This window comes from Schistocerca nitens, chromosome 4 (genome assembly GCF_023898315.1).
Source record: "Schistocerca nitens isolate TAMUIC-IGC-003100 chromosome 4, iqSchNite1.1, whole genome shotgun sequence".
In the NCBI taxonomy this organism is placed as follows: Eukaryota; Metazoa; Arthropoda; class Insecta; order Orthoptera; family Acrididae; genus Schistocerca; species Schistocerca nitens.
Genome location: NC_064617.1, coordinates 792,827,765 through 792,843,335, shown reverse-complemented (window position 1 = coordinate 792,843,335; position 15,571 = coordinate 792,827,765). Strand labels below are relative to the sequence as shown.

At 40.4% G+C, this 15,571-nt stretch overlaps 1 protein-coding gene across 1 annotated transcript in view; it reads right to left on the bottom strand.

Annotated features, from left to right (window-relative positions):
- The window catches only part of LOC126251876 (zinc carboxypeptidase-like), a 129,391-nt gene that overhangs the window by 5,974 nt on the left and 107,846 nt on the right, over positions 1 to 15,571 (bottom strand). Inside the window, exons 8-9 of the mRNA XM_049952566.1 lie at positions 5,101 to 5,306; positions 2,839 to 2,923 (exon numbers count right to left, since the gene is read on the bottom strand). Of these exons, the coding sequence (XP_049808523.1) occupies positions 2,839 to 2,923; positions 5,101 to 5,306 (291 nt within the window). The remainder of the gene's footprint in view (positions 1 to 2,838; positions 2,924 to 5,100; positions 5,307 to 15,571) is intronic.

Sequence of the window (15,571 nt, the reverse complement as noted above, 5' to 3'; positions counted from 1 at the left end):
ATACTGCGTCATGGTATAATCTACCAAGGTGCTTAATAATTCTGAGTGAATGATGTCTTGTTTTGAATAAGGTCTTTTAGTACTCTGGCAAATTCTTCTAGCAGATAATGTCTCCGTTTTCAAATTCGTCTACTTCACCATGCCTTTCCATAACATGGTCTTCCATTCGTTTCCTTGGTATATTATTCAATTTATACTCTGAGAAAGCAGTAAAAGAATTCAAGGAGATATTTAAAAAGGAAAGTACAGTTCAGGGAGAAGAAATGAGAACATAGGTGTTTCTTGACGACGTTATTCTGTCAGGCACCGCAAAGTAATTGGCAGATCATTTGATTAAGGATAATTTGAATTGAATCAGACGATAACGAGGGAATCAGATTACGAAATGAGTCACTAAAAGAAGGTACGTAATGTTATTCTGTCAGAGAAACAACTAATAATGGCTCGTGCAAAGAGAATATAAAATTTGTTTCATTCCATGGTGTCGAATTGATTCAGCGAGATTAATTTAATTTTAAAAACAGTCATAGGTTGCAGATTTGTGATAAAATAAAAAACATTGACTGGTAGTATCAATATAGTTAATTTGGTAATTGTGAGAAGTTGGAGAGGGAGTGGGTGATCAAGACCTGAATACAGTAAGCAGCTTGAAGCTAATGTAGTATGTAGGTTTCAATAGTTGTGCAGATACGAAGAGACTTCCACTGTAGAGACTAGGATGAAGAGTCGCATCAAATTAATCAAACTAATCTTTGGACAAAAGACTGCAACATAATCCCGTTGCCGCCTACAAACGTGGTATGGGTGTGAGCAGAGGGATATGTACCTCATATTTCTGAAATATCCATGTTCGGGTCTCTCTGACGTACACCTATCCCCATATACAAAAAGGGATCGGACAGTGTCTTCGTTCCCGTGTATGGAATACATGTTGAACAGCTGCACTGATCGAAAGGTTATTGTATAGAGGGTAATGCATAGAGAAATACGTAAGAATACTGTGTGGGGCGATGGGTAAAAGTATTTGGTTTCTTACTTAGTCTTATAAGTTGAAATATTGGTGGCCTGTGTGATTTTAGGATATCACAGTATTTTACAAAGGCCTGGAAACCATTTGTGCAAACAGACTGAAAACGATGGAGGACGTGCTGTTCACAGTCTTCGGTCCACAGGTCCACCATACTCCACGCCGACACTCAAATAAAATGTTCTAGCTCTCTAACAATAAGGCAGAGAAATCAGCAACCACGACGATAAATAAAAGTCTGCTGTCGTTTAGCTGAGCACTATAATCTGACAAAAGTTTATTCGCGCAAGAATTTGTTTGGAAAGTTATTAAAGCTTGTTCTTGACACAGTTCAGAGACGATTTCTACTGTTGTTCGGAATTACGTAAAGTTAACTGCTCTCCTTAAAAGTGGAGAATAATCTCAGCCACTTGCCGCGCGGTTTTGTATAGTATAGCGCAGCACACGAAACAGAACGTCCAAAATGAAACACGGGTTTCCCAGTAAATCATTAATTTAATTAGGTTCACTTTCATACATTTTCACGAGACATACGCTATATTTCATTCGATCGACAAATCGATAGCGTCAGTCGTCAACACGTTCCGAGGCTTCATCGGACTGTCACGGAGCCAATTACAGCACATTCTGCAGCGGAGCGTAACGCATCCCGTATGACTGACGGCGATCGAATAACCTCCTCAGTGCCTACACAGACGGTATTATATACTCGCATTGCGATCTGCTAGGGAATCACTCGCTCTTAAACTGCTTTCAGCATGTGCTTCAGTGCTAACCCAGAACCCTTTTTTTATTACAAAATTATTTATGACGTTGTTAGTGGAAGACCTATACCGATGCCAATTTTTTCTCTAAGTAAGTCTGTACTCTCTTTATATTGTATAAAATTCTCAGCCTGATAACGTTTAATTTTAACCTCCAGAGTATTTCAAACGGAACCATTGGTAGATAGTGGCCACTTTCTAATTTTCTGTGTCTATATAAAGTTACAATATCATAGTCAAAGTTGATACTGTTTCATTATTACTTACATAAAATAAAGAGCTGTTCATTCTAGCTTTGTGTCTTATGCACTGAGATAAGTTAATCTAACTCATTTTTTTTAGTTTTTGTCACAAAAGTTGGTATTTGCTCAATAATCTAAGAAGTAAAGGAGGTAGCTTCATAAAACATCTAACATGTGTTTTTACCATAAGATGAAACTAATTTCAATAGTAGAACTCCCTGACTTCTATTTGATATACTTTTAGATTTCGAAACAAGTGGAATAATTTGAAATGTAAAAGAGATAGCTACATGAAAACTTCTACAGAATTTTCTTATAACCAACTGAACCTAATTCCAAAATTCGAACTTTCTAAGTTCAATATTTCGTAAAATTCGATTTTTGAAACAGTTAATTATCAGATAATGCTGACACTCGAAACTTTTGATCATTGGTTTAGTTTAACATAATATGACTAAATATTTAACAATATTCAAACATTTAATTTTACTTCAGATTATTACGCAATATCTTTGTAAGCTCTTCTCATGGCATGTGTTAACCTCTGCCATCCTCACCTTGGCCACGTGATGGAGAAAAATCAATAACTCGGTCGCCACTAGAAACATAGGTAAGTGCTTGCTACCTCACAACTGTCTTTAAAATTCAGGTGATAAACCTTGCATGTTGTTCCCGTAGTATTAAAAGTTTGCAGCGTGAATATTGGCTGCAAAGAGTTACAGGCAAAGCAATTTGAAGAGAAAATATGCAATGATTTAATTTTTTAGATTAATTGAAATAGCAGTCAGGACACTGTGATACTTACACAGAAGATCCAGCACGCTACCGACGGTATAGGATGTGCCGTATCTGGCTGCTAGAGCTTCGCTGGCTCTCTGAGTCATTTCGAGCTGAATGAGAAAGCAAGAAAGTTTTAATTACTAAAAACATATCCTACAGCCTCTGTCTGCAAAGCATTTCAGTATTCTACAGTATTACTAGTACACAGATGTAATATCGACATTTTTTTCTGTTCTCCATCTTTCCTAAGTTGCTTTAAATTTGTGGAGGTATGTTCCGTCTATGCAATTAATTGAAGGCAGTTTGTTTATTGCCATACGCATTTCGCTTCTTTTATTTGGGAAGCATCTTCAGTGGCCTGTAATAAATAATTTTTATATATACAATAAACGTATTATGTGGTAGATGCAACTTGCTGCTGTGTTGCATTTCGTCTTGTTTTGCTGTAATGTGAAATTATCGTTCGGTGTTACTTATGATTTCCAGCGCTGTTAACTCATGCGTGTGCTCCAGCTGGCTGATTACTGACATTCTTTCACCCACATTTGTCACAGCGCATGCATCACTTGCACTTTCCATTTTGTGATCAACATATGTGTGTTTTCGGTGTGTAGTGTTGCCAACAGTTGTTGTGTGTTCATCTGGTGTCTTCTGTTTGTGTCGTGTGTGTGGTTCGATATTTTTCATTTGTTGTGTGTGTGTGTATGCATGTGTGTGTGTGTATTTCCTGTGTGAAACCGTGTCATTCTTTCTTGAGGGAGTGTCTTTTTCCTCTTTTTTTAATAAATGGATATTTGTGTTATGTCACACACAAATATCCATATATATATATATATATATATATATGCTCAGCCACAAGGTCAGAACTGCCTCTCTGGTGCCTTTTCCTTTCCTAAAGCCAAATTGATCGTCATCTACCAGACCTTCAATTTTACTTTTAGTTCTTCTGTGTATTATTCTTGTCACCAGCTTGGATGCATGAGCTGTTTAAATGATTGTGCGATGATTCTCTCAGATCTTCCTAACTATGGAATTGTGTAGATGATGTTTTTCTGGAAGTCTAATAGTACTTCGCCAATCTCAAACATTCTGCACAACAGCCTGAATAGCTGTTTTGTAACCATTTCTCTCAATGATTTTGGAAATGTTAGAATGTTATCTATCCCTTCTGCATTATTTCATCTTCAGTTCCCCAAAGCTCTTCTAAATGCTGATTCTAATACTGAATCCCCCTACCTCTTCCTGCCTACTAATGTTTCTTTTTCGTAACGTAAACGGTCAAGCCCTCCCTCTCACAGAGGTCTCCAAAATACTCTTTCCACCTGTCTGCTCTCTCTTCTGCATTTAACAGAGGAATTACCATTGCCCACTTAATGCTACCGCTCCTGCTTTTAATTGCACCGGAGGTTTTTTTGACTGCCCCTGTCTGCTGGGTCAGTCCTTCCGACAGTTACTTCTATCTCGATGACTTCAAATTATTCAGTCAACCGTTTCGCCTTATCTTTTCAGCACTTCCGATTTATTTCATTACGTAATGACTTCTATTTCTGTATACATAAAAATCCTTGAACACTTTTGTACTTCCCTCTTTCGTCGATCAACTGAAGTATTTCTTCTGTTTGCCATGTTTTCTTTGCGATGACCTTCCCTGTACCAATGTTTTTCCTTAAAACTTCCGTGAGTGCTCTTTTTAGAGATATCCATTCTTTTCCAACTCATTTTCCCACTCAGCTATTAATCATCTTAGTATCTATAGCCTCAGAGAACTTCAAGTGTGTATATTCATTCCTTAGTACTTCTGTATCCCACTTTTTTGAGCGCCGATTCTTCCTGATTAGTGTCTCAGACTTCAGCCTACTCTTCATAATTACTAAATTGTGCTCTGAACCAATATCTGCTCCTCCGTACGCCTTGAAATGCAATATTTGATTTTAGAATCTGCCTGACCACGATGTAATGTAACTGGAATCTTCCCATATCTCCCGATATTTTTCGAAGTACTCCTTCTCTTGTCATTCTTAAACGGAGTACTGGGTATTACTAGCTGAAATTTAGCGCAGAACACAATCAGTCTTTCTATCATCTCAGGTATCTAATTGAAGCAAGAAGAGGGGCAGGGGGACACTGAATGACATTTGACGACATAAAACTGAGAAGCAGTGTTGCAGACTCTGCTTTTGTATATACAAAATTAAATAATTCATAAGACGTAAAACAATAAACAGGAGAAAGAGAACGACATGGGAAACCAGAGACACCAGTCATAACCTCAAGAAGGAAGACTCACCAGCTCATCGTAGTTGGAGGCCACGTTGCCAGGGACGCCGTAAGGAAACATGATCCTCTGGCCGTACGCGTGAAAGCTGCCGTACAACAACAGTGTCCCTGGTTCGTTATCCGACAGCATACCCGAGAACGTCGCCGCCTCGTACTCGGAGAAGGGCACCGGTCCAGGGTAGTTGTCTGCACAGAAGTCCTCGCTGGTGCCGAAACCTGTCGTAAAATGAATCCGATAATCTCTGTGGACCAGATTATTTTCATTTCAGTGTCTTCTGGTTTTGTTAAATGCTGATTTTTAGTTCTCTTGTCAATGTCATGTATCTGAAACATTGATCATCCGTCAGTGAACCGATAATGAAGTAGTGGAAGATGAAAAAATGATATTCGGATGCATACTAAGCACAACAGTAATTAGTTAGGTCTCTCCCGGCGTCAAAAAACGGTGCCCCTGCTTGTCACTGACTTATGACAGCGACAGATCCTCGTACTGAATATCTATTGCAAACCGTTACTAGGTAATTTTGTATTTGTTAAAAATTATTGAACGCAATTCTCATACCAGTTTGACTTATACTGTTCACAAGCTGCGTTATGTGCAACGGACGGCACTATTATGCCTTCGTAAGCTCTAAGTCAAGGATAATAGTTCAACGAGCTGTTTGTCTGGGCTGCGGTCGACAGGAGCAAGTACTAGTGCTGGCTTTGATGGTGATGAATGAGTTAGTATTAGCTATTACTAGATGCCGGCCGGTGTGGCCGTGCGGTTCTAGGCGCTTCAGTCTGGAACCGCGTGAGCGCTACGGTCGCAGGCTCGAATCCTGCCTCGGGCATGCATGTGTGTGATGTCCTTAGGTTAGTTGGGTTTAAGTAGTTCTAAGGGACTGATGACCACAGATGTTAAGTCCCATAGTGCTCAGAGCCATTTGAACGATTTTTTATTACTAGATGAAATTTATTGCGGAAATCAATTGCCTACTGCCTCTCTGATTCCTATAACCTAACCGCACCCGTAAAATAGTAGTGGTGGTCATCATCTGAGAGAAACGGCTTGTAATGGGGCCACGTAGCAGCAGACGTTATAAAGGATTCTAGTGGTGGCAGACAGTGACTGACAGCTGCACAGAATGGTAGGTCTCATTCTGTTTATCTTAAGGCAATATACATGTAGGATGTGTAATATGTGCTGCTGAATACTGAATTGCATGTTTACCGATGAGTGCGTTCTGACTGATCAAGGTGTCTCTGGATTGTGATGCTCTTATATTTACTCATGTTGAGTAGGATAACCAGTGGATACACGAAAGAGGTCGGTCGTTTCCTCACGTGTGAGGTTGCACCAGCAGCAGGAGTAGTAGTAGTAGTAGTGAAATTAAACAAAGGTCTGCGATAAAACGAATCAATTAGACCGCTCAAGATAGACATCTTTGATTACTTCTGCAAAGCAATATGCTATCTTGCCCACAGCTCTTCTGGTGCAACCGAGCGAGGTGGCGCAGTGGTTAGCACACTGGACTCGCATTCGGGAGGACGACGGTTCAATCCCGTCTCCAGCCATCCTGATTTAGGTTTTCCAATGATTTCCCTAAATCGTTTCAGGCAAATGCCGGGATGGTTCCTTTGAAAGGGCACGGCCGATTTCCTTCCCCATCCTTCCCTAACCCGAGCTTGCGCTCCGTCTCTAATGACCTCGTTGTCGACGGGACGTTAAACAACACTAACCTAACCAAACAAATCTTCTGGTGCAAAATGGCACTGTCGTAAATGGCCACTGACCTGTACCAATTACCTATTCCAGTCCTCAGACACTAACCTACAGTGTAACGAATTTACTTTTATATTCATTGAATGGCAAAAATTAGATGAAATACTTACTAAGAAATGAATAATCCTACCTGACAAATTCGTCTCGACAATATATATATATCTATATAGACTGCCCGTGTGTGGTTGCTAGTCCCCCATCGGGCGCCCGGGCGCCTCCCCAGGCGGCGGATAGGGGAAAGCCTCTCAGATATGGGTGGCACCGGGGAAATGAAATATCCGGGGTGGACCAAAACTAGCAACGTGGTGGCGTCTGTACTCTAGTGGAGCGGCCTACCAAAGCCGTCTGTACCCCATGTCAGGGGCGGCCTGGAAATTGTATCGCCAATCCGTTCTGAAACAAGCGTGGCGATTATGCTTCTCACCTATGAGTTATGTTGTGTGACATTAACGTTAAATTTTCCGGAGTAATAGCCCCACAGTCGGATCTCCGGGTAGGAGCAACTTTGATGTCCCAAACACCAAGAGGTGCTGAGAAGAAGATATAGACTATTCAAGTCTGTACATATAGCTGTCGCTCTCTAATAGGCAAAGACAGACTAGAAGAGATCGAGAAAGAGCTTACAAAAATCAGCTGGAGTATTGTCGGTTTAAGCGAAGTACGCCGAAAAGGGGAAGACTGTCTCCGTTTGCGCTCTGGCAACTTGTTTTACTTTTGTGGCGACCCAGAAGGAAAACTCAATGGAGTTGGGTTCTTAATCAACAAGAATATTGCTGATAGAGTGTCTTAGAAGGAACATCCAGCAGGACAGCTCGAATGGTCCTGAAGGTGTCGAATGGTATAAAATACAGATTGTTCAGGTGTACGCTCCCACCTCAAGACACCATGACGAAGAAATTGAATCCTTTTATGAAAGTCTGGATAGCACCTGTAGAAAAGGTAGCGATTGTCACTTCCAGATGGTCATTGGCGATTTCAATGCAAAAGTTGGCACCAAGAAACAAGGCGACACAGTGGTGGGCAACTATGGGATCGAAGACCGAAACGATAGAGGTGAGAGATTAGTCCAGTTCGCTGAGTACACCATTATGTCCATCATGAATACGTTCTTTAAGAAGCACCCTGACCGAAAATGGACTTGGAGGAGCCCAAATTTCAGTGTCAAAAATGAGATAGACTTTATTCTGTCAAACATTCCGCAGATTGTAAAAGACGTATCAGTGCTAAATCAGCTCAACACTGGCAGTGATCACCGTCTTGTGAGAGCAAGGGTCGAACTCAATGTAAGAAATGAAAGGAATAAACTTATTAAAGGGAAGAGAAGGGTAATCAACCTCAAAAACCTGGAAGAACATTCCTCGAAATTCCAAGAAGCCCTCCACAGCACGTTCCACGTAACTAAAGATGGTGTTTTGGTGGAAATGATTGTTTCAAGTGCACAAGAAGTCGGTGGCCTATGCCAAAAAAATAAACAACCAAAGAAATTCAGTGCCAAAACTGAAACCCTTTTGCAACAGAGGAGAGAAATGAAAATCCAAACCGATGGTGACATGGTAACGTATTCCGAACTATGTAAGCCAGTGCGAAGAGAAATAAAAACTGACATAAAGAAATTCACTGAAAACACCTTACGAGCAAGCTTGGAGAACAAGACAAGTTAAAAGTCAGCCAAACACAAACTCACAATCGATAAGAAGCAGAATATCGCAAGCTTGGAGAACAAGACAAGTTAAAAGTCAGCCAAACACAAACTCACAATCGATAAGAAGCAGATTATCGCACTCGATGGAAATGACAGTCGAACCACTGAAAAGGAGGAGGTTTTGAAGTTCATCAGAGACTTTTATAGCAATTTGTATAGCAATCCAAGGGAAAATTTGAGTATATCTAAATTAAATGATGTACCTAGTGTTCCAGATATACTCCCATCGGAAGTCAAGTGTGCTCTAGATAGCATGAAGAAGGGAACAGTGCCGGGTGATGATGAGCTCAGCGTTGACATCCTCAAACTGGCAGGAGAGGTAACAATAAATCCCTTGGCAAAAGTATTTACTTCCTGCCTGCACTATGCTTCAATCCCACTATCGTGGAACAAGTCTAAGATTATTTTGATACACAAGAAAGGAAGTATTCACAATATTAAAAACTACCGTCCTATCAGCTTGCTCTCAATTTTGTACAAAATTTTCACAAAGATCTTGTTAAACCGAATTAGTTCCACCCCAGACTCAGCCCAACCTATAGAACAAGCAGGATTCCGAAGCAATTTTAGCACTATTGACCACATTATGACCGTTAGTGAAGTGATAAACAAACCGAATGAATACCAACTGCCTCTCTGCATTGCCTTTGTTGACTTTTAAAAGGCATTTGACTCCGTTAGCCATCATGTAGCTGTCCTCCAAGCTTTGAGTAAGCAAGGAGTGGGAGCAGCGTACATTGAAGTGCTCAGGAAAATCTACGAGAATTCTTCAGCTTATGTTAACATCGGCGAATCAACTCAAGAATTCCGCATCATGAGGGGTGTCAAGCAAGGCAATCCCATCTCCCCAAAACTGTTCTCTGCTGTATTGGAAATGGCTATGTCAAAGCTGAGCTGGGAAGGTAAGGGAATTAGAATTAATGGAAGAAGGCTTACCAACTTGATATTTGCTGGTGATATTGCCTTACTGGCCAAAGACTTCGCAGAGCTCCAAAACTTAGTTACAGATCTTGATCGGAATGTCAGCTGGTTGGCTTGAACATGAACCTTTCCAAAACAAAAGTGATGTTCAACAAATGGGTTCCAGCTGGAGATGTGAAAGTCAAGGACAGTCTACTAGAAGAGGTCAGTGAATATGTCTACCTTGGCCAGATTAAAAATATGAAGGGAGACATAAGGCCAGAAATCTAGCGACGCAAGCATTTGGGAAGAATTCAACAGTATTCAGATCAAAAATGCCAGTAAATCTGAAGAAAGCAGTATTTGATCAATGCATTCTTCCTGTGATGACGTATGGCTGCGAGACATGGACACAACTCATTTACAAAAGGGAAACTTAGGACAGCACAGAGAGCCATGGAGAGATCAATACTGGGCTATACAAGAAAGGATAGGAAAAGGGCAGATGACATCCGGTCTGTGACGAAGGTTAGTGACATCTTAGAGACAGTGGGTTCCTTGAAATGGCAGTGGGCTGGCCACGTCGCAAGAGGAAAAGACAACAGATGGACGAAGCTAGAGCACCGCCTCCCATGAGGAAAGAGGGAATGCCGAAGGATTACCTCGATCCTCATGTCCTCATGAGATATTCGTGATTTTAGGTACGGTGTGATATTCGCAATTTTGGCTTCATTAAAACAGCAAATAGTTAATACTTTCAGCCAGAAGGCAAATACTTGTTTATAAAGAATGATTAATGTAAAATAAGGCGTCGCATAGCAGCGGTGGAATTTCCTAAATAAAGTAATTCGTCATCTTTGGGCGGCAACATAAACAGAAGAATACGGATAGATATGCGATCCTTCACTATTTTGTTCGCTGGAGAACAAATGAAGCCTTGAGCGCTAAACACTTGTACTGTTTTTCTTAAGTAAGACGGACGCAGATTTGTGGCGGTCTGATCTAACTGTTTTTACTAAATAAATAAAAACATGTTCCGTCTAAGTTTGAGTGAGGTGTAAAAAGAAGAACTGTTATAACTTATTGTGACGATGCACGAGCGGCTCAAGAGGACAGTGGCCATATAAAAGAGCACTCAATGAACGTGAAACGGACATAAAAAATCTACCGTCATTGTAGTACTGAGCTTAAGGTACGAAATATGTTTTAGTTATAATAAATATCTGTTCTGGAAATACTGAATCATTTAGCAGTGCTCATTCCTACCATCTCCTCAGTATTATTTTCATTTTAATTATGAGTTTTGCCAAGATTACAGACGCCAAGATCAGCAGTCCAATGTGCGTGCTACATTGACAAAAAGAAAACTGTTTTATCGTCTTCTTGCAACGGCTTTAATATTGAATTTCCCTTTTGTGTGATGTTACAGTTGTTTTTGCGCCCTTAAGAACTTTCTGGTCCCTTAGGAAATTGTTTTCTCATAACAATAACTTCACGACCGGGTATGATCGTATCTACGATCATGAAGTAATTATAAAGACGATAGCCGGCCGAAGTGGCCGTGCGGTTAAAGGCGTTGCAGTCTGGAACCGCAAGACCGCTACGGTCCCAGGTTCGAATCCTGCCTCGGACATGGATGTTTGTGATGTCCTTAGGTTAGTTAGGTTTAACTAGTTCTAAGTTCTAAGGGACTAATGACCTCAGCAGTTGAGTCCCATAGTGCTCAGAGCCATTTATAAAGACGATAATGCAATTTCTTAATCAGTAGCACGCTAGCTGTGATTGCTTCAAGCAACGCGAAACTGCAAGTAAAGACTTTTCACATTTCATAATGCAATATTTTATGACAATGGTCAATCAACGATTCTTACGTCAATTGTGATTGATAAAACAGTATGCTAAATCTCAAATTCCAAGTTTTTCATTGAATAACAACATCACTTTTATTTTGTTACATCACACTTGGCGCCCGAACAAATTCTTATGAGAAATGAGACACGTAGTGCGATGAACTTCGCTAGCTTTGGTAATGTTTTCTATGGACAGGTTGCGTAATCCCTGTGAAATGTGGGTAATTCCATTCATGCGAAAAATAGTAGACACGCGTTACCCCCCCCCCCTTTTTTTTTAACAGAGAACGATTCCTAAGTACATGAAGCAAAGAGGGAGACCTATTGTTATCCAGTCTGTCCTCAAATATAAAAAATTTTGGCAAGCACAAAGAAAAGCACAAAAGAAAAGGTTCAGAATCAAATGCGTACTCGTTATTGTCAAAATGTCTCCTAAGACACTCCTCTTACGAAATCCATTTTCCTTGTGCCCGTTCCTTTTGATCCTGGTTCATTAACCAGGCATTAACGTGGCAGTAGAAACTGATCTTGGGTGCACTAAAGAATAAATGCAACGAGTGTTGCGAAATCTGTAGTTTTCATAATGAGGAGATGAGCCCTTGAAAGAAAGTTTGAAAGAATATTTTTAGATTCACTAGTGAAAGTAAACCTTGAGATATAAAGAGTCCATTCATAAAGCAGTTGTTCACTGGACTTAACGAAATGAGTGACCATTAATTGTAAATATTATGTCGTAGGTGATCTTTTGTAAATAGTAGAATATAAGTCTTTCTGTACCAATGGAGGGAACCTGCAAAATTGATTGTTTTGTAAATGAACGCTATCGACGAAGGAACTGAGCACGAATGCTGTGTGAAGAACCACACTAAAGTGCGACGTGCATAACAAGAATAGCTGTTCAGTGTGTATTAGTGGTAGTGCTATACTGCAAGTGTAAAAACAAGTCAAGGCTACGACAATAGGTGCAACGCAAAGTTCAGTGTTGTTCTAAGTGCAGCGACAGCTAAAATATTCGTCGTCACTTATCTGTGAGACTCAAGGGAGGCAGTTGACAGGGAAGTATGGAGGCAGCTTCAGTGTCCGGCTTCTCCGATGGAAAACGCACGCGAGGTGTGTGTATCAATGCACTCGATTGATACGAAGTTCAGAAGGAAAAAAAAAAAAGGGACGATCGACATCCGGCAGCTCTGTTACAGCCTGAGTGCGAATGGATACTGAGTATTGGAGCCCACGCAACTCTGTGCAGCCGCTGTGAGTGGCTGACGTGTGGGTGACGAAACAATCCAAACTTAAAACTGCTAACCGCCATGACTTCAATCGTACATACTACATTTTTCATACGTAAATTAAGCAATTTTCCTGAGTTGAAGTTAAAATGAGTGAGAAAGAGACTGTCAGATTACTCAGACCTTAAAGCCATTAATACCGGCACTCCTGAACACTGCTAAAATGAATTATAATCCTGTCTCTTGATGGACAAAGAAAATGAATGTGCACTATAGGAAGACTCTGAACTCCAGACCAGTCCCGATCCTTAACCAATGTATCCAATAGGTTGTAAGTTATACTAATAATTTTCCACTTCTTCTGTTTCATATTGTAATTAAAAACCCGGAAAGCCACTTGAATTCTTGGCACCACAGTGGAAATGACAGATGTACTGCATGATGAACGCCGTAGACAGCTAACACAGAAAGTGAAAGCGTCACCAAGTGTAATGCTACGTTATTAAACTGTAATTGAACCACAATGAGTCAACAGAGGCTCGAACATTGTCCACTCTAGTTTAGTGAAAATAAGCACTCACTGTACTCATGTATTAGTTGTTAAGCTCAAGAGAATGTAAATTCTGAATTCTATTCCTGAAGTGAGAAATGATCGTTCATTTTATTGTTATAAGCAAATATGGACCAAACTAAAATATGCACATAAATGTGAATCTTGGTATTAAGGAATGAAGTGACTGATGAACAAAGAGTGAAAAACTTTATTTTGAAAAATGATAAATATCTGATACATGTTTATAAATGTAATTTCAATTTATGTACTTAGTACGCCAGTAACATTATGTAAGTGTCATACCTAAAATCACGAATATCTCATGAGGACATGAGGATCGAGGTAATCCTTCGGCATTTCCTCTCTCCTCATGGGAGTCGGTGTGATATTCGCTATTTTTGGCTTCATTAAAACAGCAAATAGTTAATACTTTCAGCCAGAAGGCAAATACTTGTTTATAAAGAATGATTAATGAATAATAAGGCGTCGCATAGCAGCGGTGGAATTTCCTAAATAAAGTAATTCGTCGTCTTGGGGCGGCAACATAAACAGAAGAATACGGATAGATATGCGATCCTTTACTATTTTGTTCGCTGGAGAACAAATGAAGCCTTGAGCGCTAAACACTTGTACAGTTTTTCTTAAGTAAGACGGACGCAGATTTGTGGCGGTCTGATCTAACTATTTTTACTAAATAAATAAAAACATGTCCCGTCTAAGTTTGAGTGAAGTGTAAAAAGAAGAACTGTTATAACTTATTGTGACGACGCACGAGAGACTCAAGAGGACAATGGCTATATAAAAGAGCGCTCAATGGACATGAAACGGACATAAAAATCTACCGTCATTGTAGAACTAAGCTTAAGGTACGATATATGTTTTAGTTATAATAAATATCTGTTCTGAAAATACTGAATCTTTTAGCGGGGCTCATTCCTATCATCTCCTCAGTATTATTTTCATTCTGCTTTAATATTGAATTTCCATTTTGTGTGATGTTACAGTTGTTTTTGCGCCCTTAAGAACTTTCTGGTCCCTTAGGAAATTGTTTTCTCATAACAATAACTTCACGACCGGGTATGATCGTATCTACGATCATGAATTAATTAGAAAGACGATGATGCAATTTCTTAATCAGTAGCACGCTAGCTGTGACTGCTTCAAGCAACGCGAAACTGCAAGTAAAGACTTTTCACATTTCATAATGCAGTATTTTATGACAATGGTCAATCAATGATTCTTACGCCAATTGTGATTGATAAAACAGTATGCTAAATCTCAAATTCCAACTTTTCCATTGAATAACATCACTTTTATTTTGTTACATCACAATACCCAGGTGATATGTGTGAAAAGGTGTGTGACGTGATTATGGCCTATCGATGAAAGTAACAGACTGTGATCGCGGAATGATAGTTGGAGCTAGGTGCATGGGAAATTACATTTCGAAAATCGTTGGGGAATTCAATATTCCGAGATCCACAGCGTTAAGAGTGTGTCAAGAATACCACATTTCAGGTATTACCTGTCACCACGGACAATGTAGTGCCGACGGCTTTCACTTAATGACCGAGAGCAGCAGAGTCTGCGTAGAATGTCAGACAAGCAACACAGCGTGAAATAACCGCAGAATCGAATGTGGAACGTACGAGGAACTTATCCGTTAGGACAATGTGGCGAAATCTGACGTTAATGGGGTAAGGTAACAGGAGACCGACATGATTGCCTATGGCAACAGCACGACATCGCCTGTAGCGCTTCTCCAGAGTTATGAACATATCGGTGGGACCCTAGGCGACTGTAAAATCGTGACCTGGTCAGATGAGTTCCGATTTCAGTTGTTAAGAACCAGAGGTAGTGTTAAGTGTGGCGCAGACACCTCGAAGCCATGGACCCAAGTGGTTAACAGAGGACTGTGCAAGCTGGCGGCGGCTCTATAATGGTGTGGCCTGTGTTTACATGGCATGTACCCTGTCCTATGCTCCCACTGAATCTACATTTAGTGGAAATTGTTACGTTCGGGTACTTGGAGACCATTTGCAGCCATTCGTGTGCTTCATGTTCCCAAACAACCATGGAAGTTTTAGGAACGACAATGTGCCACGTCACCGCGCGACTATTGTTCGCGATTGAAGAAAATTCTGGACGATTCGAGTGAGTGATTTGGCCAACCAGCTCGCCCCACATCAATTCTATCGAACATTTATGGGACATAATCGAGAGGTCGGTTGGTGCACAAATCCTTGCAGCGGCAACACTTTCGCAGTAATGGACGGCTATAGATGCAACATGGCTCAATGTTTCTTCAGGAGCCTTGCAACGATTTGTTGAGTGCACGCCACTCCAAGCTGCTGCATTATGTCGTGGAAAAGGAGGTCGGACACGATATTAGAAGATGTTCCATAACTTTGATCAACTCAGGGTACATTTCAATTAATTTAAATCATACTCGTTGAAGAAGCTTTCACAAGCATATTCGCCATTT